Source organism: Schistocerca nitens, chromosome 7 (genome assembly GCF_023898315.1).
Source record: "Schistocerca nitens isolate TAMUIC-IGC-003100 chromosome 7, iqSchNite1.1, whole genome shotgun sequence".
Lineage (NCBI taxonomy): Eukaryota > Metazoa > Arthropoda > Insecta > Orthoptera > Acrididae > Schistocerca > Schistocerca nitens.
In genome coordinates, this window is record NC_064620.1 from 260,202,762 (window position 1) to 260,215,203 (window position 12,442).

The 12,442-nt window shown below is 42.7% G+C and overlaps 1 protein-coding gene across 1 annotated transcript in view; it reads left to right on the top strand.

Moving 5' to 3' along the window:
- LOC126195565 (protein artichoke) overlaps positions 1-11,876 on the top strand; it is a 209,601-nt gene extending 197,725 nt beyond the window's left edge. Inside the window, exon 7 of the mRNA XM_049934189.1 lies at positions 11,265-11,876. Coding sequence (XP_049790146.1) covers positions 11,265-11,876 — 612 coding nt within the window. The remainder of the gene's footprint in view (positions 1-11,264) is intronic.
- The last annotated feature ends 566 nt before the right edge of the window (positions 11,877-12,442 follow it).

The following is a 12,442-nucleotide window of genomic DNA, read 5'->3' on the forward strand; positions in this document are numbered from 1 at the left end:
TTCCCAATAGAGCGCGCCCCGCTAAGCACAACAGCGCAGGCGCAGCGCTCGTCCGTCTCCGCACTACGAGATGGCGCTGTCTTAGAGACGGACCAAATTCTGCTTCCGCTGATCCGCGTATTAATATGTAACGCAGTCAATGAGATTGCTGCTAACGTAGAATCTTTTCTCCCCGCGGATCACACTCGCACAGTGATACCTGAACGCGCGAGGTATTATAACGAGTGTACAGACCTCCGATTAGTCAGTCTGCATTAGTCTGTAGTCAAGTTTCAGTCTGCGCCTAATAAGATTATCATATTCCTGTACATAGCCATGAAGAGAAATGTATGGACAGTTTGTCAAGTATCAGAGATATGTGAGAATAAGATTAACGTACCAAGACCAAAGGAACTTCAGATTGTCAATTGTAAACAGCATCCAGAATCAAGTTACGTAATGTCTATCCATTTTATTATTTTAATAAATGTGTGTGAAAATTAATCAAGTTCTGTTTTAAGTTGGTCACCGTCAATCTGCTATTCTAAGCGTGCAAGTGGCATTTCTATCGTCTGACCTAACGGCAGAAGATAAACACGCCACGATAAGACCACGAGACATATTGCTGACACTCGCCTACTTCGTTAGAGCGACAAGTCAAATAATCTGATGGTGTGTGTACCGAAGGTCTTACAGTACGCACACCACAACATGTCGCCCGCTTTCCGATTTATGCATGTAATATTAGTTGGTGATCATATACTACACAGCTGTTCTGCGTGCTTCTTAACCAGAGCACTTCCGCCTTTGCCTTTCTTTCTCGTTATTCCCGCTTGGTTCTTGTACATATTATATTATATTCTTATATAGTTTATACCTATTTTTCTGAGAATTCCAAACGTCCTGCACTATTTTACGTTATGGAACGTTGTGTCCAGGACGAGAAATTCTAAGAATATGTCTCGATTTTTTTAAATCCCGCCTTCTTAATCAACTGCTACCTCACTACTACTTCTGTGATTCCTTTACCTATCCTAAATCCAAACTGATCATCTAACATATCCTAAATTTTCTTTTCCTCTCTTCTGTACGTAATTATTATCAACAACTTTGATGAATAAGCTGTTAAACTATTTGTGCAGTGGTTCTTGCGCTTATGTACCCTTGATATCTTCACACTCTCGCAACTCATTAAGCCAAGAGTGCACACGGGAACTGCTCACCTGCTTGGTTACTGGCATTGCGGACAGCACAGCCACGATGAGGGCGCTGGAGAACCTTTCTCGCTGGTCGCATGTTGTGAAATCATAGCTATTTCAGACCATAGATTGAAGCCGTCGTCTCACGGGACATAAGCGCTGACGTGGACTTGGAGCTGCACGAGAATCGTAGCTCACTTCCAATTGCCTAACAGGTAATAATTTTTGGGATATTTCGGCATCGTGCAAAGAAACACTTAACCCATAAGAGGCAAGAACTTTCTCTATATCATATACACACACTGAGAGACGCCATATGGGATTCCACTGTTTTCAGTTGAAGCCCATATATGGTGGCGTTCATATTACAACTTAACTCCTATTAATATCTGCCTTTTCAGAGCACCACCACAATGAGAATAACACGAAAACGTATCGTTATTGGTAGGATTTGTTGTAATAAGGGGCGGGAAGTGATATATCGGTGGTTAAATATTTTTCGTATTATAAGTTATATGTTAAGGAAGTATACCAGTTCAAGGCCATGACACACTGAAGCTTCGTCGGAAACGCATTACTCTTGGCACAATTTGTTGTAACGAAATGTCATTTAAGAGCATATTGGCGATTAAAGCATTAGGAACATGTTCATATGAGATAAGAGTTCAGCGAAGCGTAGTGGACAGAGGTGCAGACGTACTATGTAACGTGTACTTGGTTCGTATGTTGCTGTAACTATAATATTTTTATTCATATTCATGTTTTCTAAAAGGTTCTGGAAATGCTTTAATAATTTAATGGAAGTGTGTCCAGTAATACTGGAGCTTTGTAAATGTAAGTGCTCTCTCTCAGGAGTAAGTTTGTTTATTTCGTGAACAAATCAGGGAACATGGACAAACGAATAGCAAGATTTCTTTCTATATCACTGCCTGATTACATTGCAATTCACTAGTTATTTGGTCATCCAAAGATCGTTCTAGATTTTGGAATACGTAATACTTTTACATTTGTTGTTTACGATTTCACACACACACACACACACACACACACACACACACACACACACACACACACTCACGCGCACTCACACACACACACACACACACACACACACACACACACACACACACACGCAGTAATAGGCAAAGAACAGATGGTTTATATGCGAAAATCTTAGTTTACGTTTTACAGTGACTGCTATTAATATCGTCTGATACAACAAGTTCACTGTTACTAGTCAGTATTTTTCAGTCATTATTTATATCCACAACGCGTTTTGAAGGCTTAAACCTCCATCACTAGGTGGATTTACATGTGTTAGCTTGACATATGTGTGTGTTGTGTAACGATGTTGGGGTAAATCGTGGCACTGTGTAGTAGTGAAGCAAAAATACTCTCTCAGAACGTGGTTTTGTGGAGGATATTGGCTAAAAACTATATGTACATATAAAGGTGAAAATAAACAAGTAAAATATAATGTCTACAGTGGTCACAGGCTCCTTTCACTATCGCCACATATCACACGTAAACTGCAATATTTTGTAAACAAAGATGGTGTCTGGAAACTATTAGACACAAAGAATATCTAGCCAAACAGAAACATTACCTCGAAGCAGAAAGACATAAAAACATCATTGAATTGGAATAAGGTTTAATGGATTGTGGAGATTTTTGTTTTGGTAAAAATGTATGAAATTCAGACTATGTAAACTTGACAGAAACGGTTCTGTAAACCCCTCGAAATATTCGTTCCAACTAATGTATTCTGCACCACAAACATACATCTCTAAAATTCTTTAAAACATATTCCAAAGTCAATGTGTTATGATGTCTTTGTACTGTGAGGTAATATTTCTGTTTCGCTACATGTCCTTTGCTCCTATTACATTCCGAATACCGTCTTTGTTTACAAAATGTGACAATTTAAATGTAATGTTTTACGCTAGTGAAAGCGGCATTTGACCACTAAAGATAATCTATCTTACTTGTATACTGTCACCTTTAGATAAAAGTTTAGTTTTCAGTCAAAAACCTCAACAAAACCATGTTCTGGAACAGTGCTTTTGTTTCTCTACTAGACAGTGCCACAAGTCACACCAAAACCGTCACACCACACAAACATGTATGTCATACTAACACATGTACATCCACCTGATGATGGAGGCTTAAACATTCGACACGCGTTTTGGAAATAACTAACAGTGACTGGTAGCAGTAAACGTCTTATTTCATTCGGATATATACTTGTTATTAAACAAGTTACATCAGTGCTTTCGTCCACATTCAAGAGAGGGTGGATTAAAAATCCTTGTTCTTTTTTTTTAACTGCACTTCCAAGTCGTTCGCCGTACTTCAACAAAACAAAAAAGAAAAGGTTGAAATGGCTCTGAGCACTATGGGACTTAAAATCTGAGGTCATCAGTCCCCTAGAACTTAGAACTATATAAACCTAACTAAACTAAGGACATCACACACATCCATTCCCGAGGCAGGATTCGAACCTGCGACCGTAGCTGTCGCGCGGTTCTAGACTGAAGCGCCTAGCACCGCTCGGCTACAAAGCCGGCGTACTTCAACACATCTGCAAACACTTCTCCTTAAAAGACTCAGTGTTTCGAGACCACGAACTTCCGCTGGACATAAAATTGCTGCGGCAGACATAAGCGATTCTTTCACAAATTTTCCATAGCTGAAAGGTCGGGCTGCCTCCATTATTCAAGATCTATGAAATACTTCAGTTTCGTAACATAGCTTCAGCTGACTCACGATCTTGTGTACATCTTGAGGATCAAAGGACTTGCTTACCTTTCTTCAGCAATGCGCTATCGACGAAGCAATGTTTGACAAAGGTTCTCCATGTCTATAGACATGTAACACACTAAAAAGAAAAGAAATCATAGAAATCCCCTCCCCTCCCAAATTGGCACTTCTGACACCGAAAAGCCATCGTTCTTCGGGTGTATCCTGATAAAGGATAAAGATTTTCGAAAACTAGAAAATGGCTTTTCTAGATAAATGCCTAAAGAATTTGCTGTTGAAAGTTTCTGTCGTTGATTATTTATATAATTGAGGCCCATGGTTCAAAAACGGCTAGAAACTACGTTCTTGCCGTTTTCTGCATAAGTATGGTAAGTTTGAATCTCTGAGTTCGGTAACTTATAGTGACATCGAAAATAGTGTCTAAGTTCCTTGAGAATACCATCTTAAGAACAAACGGTAAAAATAACGACGATGGCACGAACAGAAATTGCGGAAGTGCCCATCACCAACTTCTTCCCCGAGAATATCATATTAACTGCATACGGTAAAAATTGAGATTTGCCATGAATAGAAGTTGCAAAAGTGGATATCACGTTTATGTCCCGGCAACCAGATTCGCGTGATGTAGATTCTATGGAACCCATGAGGGTCGCTATCGGGTGCCATCACTGCGTACGCAAATCAGTGGCGCGTTATTTAAGAGAATTACGTGACCTTCCATAAAATTACCAACGAACAGTCGGATCCCTGATACTCTGAATAAGTGATGTATTTCGTTCCAAAGACTGACAAACATGCGATTAAGCAGGTTAGTCGTAACGTTTTGGGTCATCAATGTGTATCCACTCACTCCAGACAATTTAAGATATAACGAATTACAGACATCAACCAAACATGGACACTATCATTCAGGTATATAAAATACCGCCATTTTCATTAATAATTAAAGCCACGGTGGAAGCCAGACGGGCATAACCCTGTTGTGCTTCCATGAGACGGAACACAGACTCTGGGACATTACATTGGCACTAGAGTAGCAGTAGAAGCGGATGGGCCGATGAGGATTGCTCAGTGATATCGGGAGTGGCCTACTCATTGCATGTAATCTGAGTGACTAATCCAGCAGGGCCTTGTGAACCATTGTAAAGCTGCCACTGGTGGTGATGTGGCTATAAAGTGGAAACGTGAATGAACAACTATACCAGCTAAACCGAGAGCGGGCTGACTCATGTGCTCACAAACAGGAACCGTCGGTCATTGTGATGTGTGGTTGTAAAAATGGCAAGAAATCAGGGGAAGAAATCACTCGTGGGTTGTCAAGTGTTAGCAGCACTCCATCTAGCACTATGATTATGTATGTGTAGTTAAAAGGAATGCTTTAAAATGGTCTATCAGCTCCTCATGAGCCACATATTTCTGTAGTTAGTGTTAAGCAGTGCCACTGGACAGTGGACGACTGGAAAAGAGTAATTTGGAATCATGAATTAAGATATATCTGATGGCAGTCCAATGGAGGGGTTTGGGTTTGACAAATTTCTGGACCACGTTGCCTATCATCACGTCTAATGTCAAAAAGTATAGAGGAGGTGTTGCTACGTTATGTTTTTGAATGTGAGATTTCAGCAGTCCTAGTCGTACTGTTGTTGTTGTTGTTGTTGTGGTCTTCAGTCCTGAGACTGGTTTGATGCAGCTCTCCATGCTACTCTATCCTGTGCAAGCTTCTTCATCTCCCAGTACCTACTGCAACCTACATCCTTCTGAATCTGCGTAGTGTATTCATCTCTTGGTCTCCCCCTACGATTTTTACCCTCCACGCTGCCCTCCAATACTACATTGGTGATCCCTTGATGCCTCAGAACATGTCCTACCAACCGATCCCTTCTTCTGGTCAAGTTGTGCCACAAACTCCTCTTCTCCCCAATCCTATTCAGTACCTCCTCATTAGTTATGTGATCTACCCATCTAATCTTCAGCATTCTTCTGTAGCACCACATTTCGAAAGCTTCTATTCTCTTCTTGTCCAAACTATTAACCGTCCATGTTTCACTTCCATACATGGCTACACTCCATACAAATACTTTCAGAAATGACTTCCTGACACTTAAATCTATATTCGATGTTAACAAATTTCTCTTCGTCAGAAACGCTTTCCTTGCCATTGCCAGTCTACATTTTATATCCTCTCTACTTCTACCATCATCAGTTATTTTGCTCCTCAAATAGCAAAACTCCTTTACTACTTAAAGTGTCTCATTTCCTAATCTAATACCCTCAACATCAACCGACTTAATTCGACTACATTCCATTATCCTCGTTTTGCTTTTGTTGATGTTCATCTTATATCCTCCCTTCAAGACACTGTCCATTCCGTTCAACTGCTCTTCCAAGTCCTTTGCTGTCTCTGACAGAATTACAATGTCATCGGCGAACCTCAAGGTTTTTATTTCTTCTCCAAGGATTTTAATACCTATTCCGAATTTTTCTTTTGTTTCCTTTACTGCTTGCTCAATATACAGATTGAATAGCATCGGGGAGAGGCTACAACCCTGTCTTACTCCCTTCCCAACCACTGCTTCCCTTTCATGTCCCTCGACTCTTATAACTGCCGTCTGGTTTCTGTACAAATTGTAAATAGCCTTTCGCTCCCTGTATTTTACCCCTGCCACCTTTAGAATTTGAAAGAGAGTATTCCAGTCAACATTGTCAAAAGCTTTCTCTAAATCTAATAATGCTAGAAACGTAGGTTTGCCTTTCCTTAATCTTTCTTCTAAGAAAAGTCGTAAGGTCAGTATTGCCTCACGTGTTCCAGTATTTCTACGGAATCCAAACAGATCTTCCCCGAGGTCGGCTTCTACTAGTTTTTCCATTCGTCTGTAAAGAATTCGTGTTAGTATTTTGCAGCTGTGGCTTATTAAACTGATTGTTCGGTAATTTTCACGTCTGTCAACACCTGCTTTCTTTGGGATTGGAATTATTATATTCTTCTTGAAGTCTGAGGGTATTTCGACTGTTTCATACATCTTGCTCACCAGATGGTAGAGTTTTGGCAGGACTGGCTCTCCCAAGGCCGTCAGTAGTTCCAATGGAATGTTGTCTACTCCGGGGGCCTTGTTTCGACTCAGGTCTTTCAGTGCTCTGTCAAACTCTTCACGCAGTATCGTATCTCCCATTTCATCTTCATCTACATCCTCTTCCATTTCCATAATATTGTCCTCAAGTACATCGCCCTTGTATAGACCCTCTGTATACTCCTTCCACCTTTCTGCTTTCCCTTCTTTGCTTAGAACTGGGTTTCCATCTGAGCTCTTGATGTTCATACAAGTGGTTCTCTTATCTCCAAAGGTCTCTTTAATTTTCCTGTAGGCAGTATCTATCTTACCCCTAGTGAGATAAGCCTCTACATCCTTACATTTGTCCTCTAGCCATCCCTGCTTAGCCATTTTGCACTTCCTGTCGATCTCATTTTTGAGACGTTTGTATTCCTTTTTGCCTGCTTCATTTACTGCATTTTTATATTTTCTCCTTTCATCAATTAAATTCAATATTTCTTCTGTTACCGAAGGATTTCTACTAGGCCTCGTCTTTTTATCTACTTGATCCTCTGCTGCCTTTACTACTTCATCCCTCAAAGCTACCCATTCTTCTTCTACTGTATTTCTTTCCTCCATTCCTGTCAATTGTTCCCTTATGCTCTCCCTGAAACTCTGTACAACCTCTGTTTCTTTCAGTTTATCCAGGTCCCAACTCCTTAAATTCCCACCCTTTGCAGTTTCTTCAGTTTCAATCTGCAGTTCATAACCAATAGATTGTGGTCAGAATCCACATCTGCCCCTGGAAATGTCTTACAGTTTAAAACCTGCTTCCTAAATCTCTGTCTTACCATTATATAATCTATCTGATACCTTTTAGTATCTCTAGGATTCTTCCAGGTATACAACCTTCTTTTATGATTCTTGAACCAAGTGTTAGCTATGATTATGCTCTGTGCAAAATTCTACAAGGCGGCCCCCTCTTTCATTTCTTCCCCTCAATCCATATTCTCCTACTATGTTTCCTTCTCTCCCTTTTCCTACTGACGAATTCCAGTCACCCATGACTATTAAATTTTCGTCTCCCTTCACTACCTGAATAATTTCTTTTATCTCGTCATACATTTCATCTATTTCTTCATCATCTGCAGAGCTAGTTGGCATATAAACTTTTACTACTGTAGTAGGCATGGGCTTTGTGTCTATCTTGGCCACAATAATGCGTTCACTATGCTGTTTGTAGTAGCTAACCCGCACTCCTATTCTTTTATTCATTATTAAACCTACTAATGCATTACCCCTATTTGATTTTGTATTTATAACCCTGTATTCACCTGACCAAAAGTCTTGTTCCTCCTGCCACCGAACTTCACTAATTACCACTATATCTAACTTTAACCTATCCATTTCCCTTTTTAAATTTTCTAACCTACCTGCCCGATTAAGGGATCCGACATTCCACGCTCCGATCCGTAGAACGCCAGTTTTCTTTCTCCTGATAACGACGTCCTCTTGAGTAGTCCCAGCCCGGAGATCCGAATGGGGGACTATTTTACTCCGGAATATTTTACCCAAGAGGACGCCATCATCATTTAATCATACAGTAAAGCTGCATGCCCTCGGGAAAAATTACGGTCGTAGTTTCCCCTTGCTTTCAGCCGTTCGCAGTACCTGCACAGCAAGGTCCTTTTGGTTATTGTTACAAGGCCAGAGCAGTCAATCATTTAGACTGTTGCCCTTGCAACTACTGAAAAGGTTGCTGCCCCTCTTCGGGAACCACACGTTTGTCTGGCCTCTCAACAGATACCCCTCCGTTGTGGTTGTACCTACGGTACGGCTATCTGTATCGCTGAGGCATGCAAGCCTTCCCACCAACGGCAAGGTCCATGGTTCATAGGGGGGCTAGTCGTACTACTAACACAAAAACGTAAGTACGCTGAGTTCTGTAGTGATAGAACCGTAGACACAAACCCAGAGTAACACACATAAATTATATACATTAATTCAACAATAAATTACCAACAAATAACAGGCTGAATAGTTCACAAAATTTTGAAATGACAGTGACGTTGTCACAAAACGGACGGCATAGCCTCCAAAAAAACAACACTCCACGGCATTGCTGACGCTGCCTTCAAAGACTATTAACGCTGTCATAAAGGGGAAGCGTGGAGACAAGCAAAATTAACGTCCACTAAAAGATATCCAGATCCTTTTGGTTGGATAGTGAGCGTTTTCGCTTAGCGCGCGCATCATCACATTTGCTTTGCAATGTTTTAATCTATGTGAAATACATTGACTAGAGTGTACTTAACGAGGGTAGGACGTCAAGCGGGCCTACTTGGAGCAGGAGAGCTACCACAGGATATTTTAATTTCCAGTGTCTATACTGTTACAAATAAATTCATAAAACTATGTCAACATGAACAGGAAGGATTCAGGCTTCACACTCATAGCAGTGGAAGTTGAAAAAGATAAGAAAATAAAATGTTTTACATGTGAAGTTTCATCGTTTTTTCACTTACTATTGGCTGCATTTGTTGCTATAGGTAAACTTCCCTTCATAAGTAAGAGAGATCAAATTCAAATGGCTCCGAGCACTATGTGACTCAACTGCTGTGGTCATAAGTCCCCTAGAACTTAGAAATACTTAAACCTAACTAACGTAAGGACATCACACACATCCATGCCCGAGGCAGGATTCGAACCTGCGACCGTAGCAGTCGCACTAAGAGAGATCATTTTATGAGTTTTGCACAGCATATAAACCATACTCACAGGTGTGTAACATTCCAGAATTTGTTTACATTATGAAAAAAACGAATGAGCTGTTTCATTTTATACTTAATGTTCAAAAAGAACTCAAATTTTATAGTTAATTGTCTCAATTTTTACCACAGATCTTAATAGAGTTGGATAATTCTAGATTTTCATACAGCTGTGAGTATGGTTCGTATGCTGTGCAAAATTCATCGAAGAATCTCTCTTTAATTATAAAGGAATGTGTACCTATAGCAACAAATGCAGCCAATAGTACGTAAAAAGAATGATGAAATTTCATATGTAAAAGAATTTCATATTGTTATGTTTTTCAAATTTCACTGCTATGAGTATAAATTCTGAATCCTTCCCGGTCATGCTGACAAGGGCTTATGAATTTCAGAATGAGGTTTTTACTCTGCAGCGGGTTGTGCGGTGTTATGAAACTTCCCTGGCAGATTAAAACTGTGTACCTGGCGAGACGTGAACTCGGGACCTTTGCCTTTCGCGGGCAAGTGTTCTACCATCTGAGCTAGCCAACAACGAGTCACGCCCTCTCCTCACACCTATACTTCCGCCAGGACCTCGTCTCCTGCTTTCCAAACTTCACAGAAGCTCTTCTGCGAACGTAGCAGAACTAGCACTCCTGGAAGAAAGGATACTGTGGAGACATGGCTTGTCCACAGCCTGGGGGATGTTTTCAGAATGAGATATTCACTCTGCAGCGGAGCCTGCGCTGTTACGAAACTTACCTGGCAGATTAAAATCTGTTCCAGGAGTGCTAGTTCTGCTAGGTTCGCAGAAGAGCTTCTGTGAAGTTTGGAGGTACTGGCGAAAGTAAACTTGTGTGGACGGGGCGTGAGTCATGCTTGGGTGATGATGGTAGAGCACTTGCCCGCGAAAAGCAAAGGTCCCGAGTTAAAGTCTCGGTCCGGCACACAGTTTTAATCTGCCAGGAAAGCTTATGAATTTATTTGTAAAAGTATGTTGTTGTTGTTGTTGTTGTTGTTGTGGTCTTCAGTCCTGAGACTGGTTTGATGCAGCTCTCCATGCTACTCTATCCTGTGCAAGCTTCTTCATCTCCCAGTACCTACTGCAAACTACATCCTTCTGAATCTGCTTAGTGTATTCATCTCTTGGTCTCCCTCTACGATTTTTACTCTCCAAACTGCCCTCCAATGCTAAATTTGTGATCCCTTGATGCCTCAGAACATGTCCTACCAACCGGTCCCTTCTTCTTGTCAAGTTGTGCCACAAACTCCTCTTCTCCCCAACTCTATTCAATACCTCCTCATTAGTTGTGTGATCTACCCATCTAATCTTTAGGATTCTTTTGTAGCACCACATTTCGAAAGCTTGTAAAGGTATAGACAATGAAAATTAAAATATCCTGTTCTGCTTCTCCTGCTCAAAGTCGGCCCCTTTGACCTCCTACCCCCACGTAAGTACAGGCTACCTCGTATGTTCGTAGTAATTTTATATGTTTGCACCGTTGAGAGTGGTTAGTTTTCAGCTGGGCACTCTTCTGGGCCGGCAGGTTCGCGGCACGATGCTGGACCGCGGTGCCAGGTCTGCGCGGCTAGTGCGGCTCACGGCGGACACCCGCTACCTCATCTGCGTGGCGGCGCTCGGCGATTGGCAGTCGTCGGCGGAAGACCTCTGGGGCGCTGCCGGCGCGCCGGGCGCTGACGGCGAGGTGTCGGCGGCGGGCACGCTGGCAGAGGGCGACGCCGCCGCCGGCAACGGCAACGGCAACGGCTCGTCCAACGCGGCGGCGCTGCCGGTGCTGCGCGAGTCGACCAGCACGCGCTGCACCGAGGTGCGCACGCTGGCCGAGCCGGAGGGCGGCGCCGGGCTGCCGGGCGTCGGCGTCGGCGTCGGGGGCGGTGCTGTGGGCGCGGGCGGCGTCGGCGCCGGCTCCGTGCTGACGCGCCGCCTCGGCCTCATCGTCGGCTCCTGCATGGGCTGCGTCGTCTTCGTGGCGCTCGTCTCGGTGCTGGGCTACCTCAAGATCAAGAAGCAGCGCCAGCAGGCGAAGCGCGAGCCGCAGCTGCCGCAGGAGTACATCAGCTACCGCCACTTCTCCATACAGAGCGGCGAGCTGCCCGGCAGCGCCGTCGGCATAGGCAACACTTCGCTCAACTCCTAACCCCGCTGCGCTGTGCTCCACAGTGCTTGCTGATTTGCTCAACACTTTCGGGAAGGTACAAGGAAGTGCGCAATATTTTTAAATCTCGGTGCACTCTTCAGGCAAATACGTTTAGGCTACTGGTGTCGAATAAAGCGTGTTTCACTGCCGAAACGTCGCACGTCAGCTCCGTGACTTCTGTTAATCGGCTCGCTGCCCTGCAATTCACATTTGATGTACATAACACATCCGAGGACGAGTGTTGCTCGATTTCTTACTAACGATTTCACTCCTGGACACGAGCACCCTTCGATATGCACTGCCCTTTTGACAGCACGTTATACCTGAAAAGTAAAATGTGGTACTGACGATGATATTGAGCTCTACTTTTAATTTGTAACGTATTGCTGGAGTGTTCTCGCGTCTGATGAGCGAAACTGCTAAACATGTATGGAACAAAAAGCGACCTGCATCTGCGTTGTGCACATTAATTACAATGGTTCAATGTCCCCAGCAGACTGTGCCCGCGTTTTCAAAATTTGTGTTTGGTTTTTAGTTTACCACTCGTCCGTGGAGACCGTGGGGAA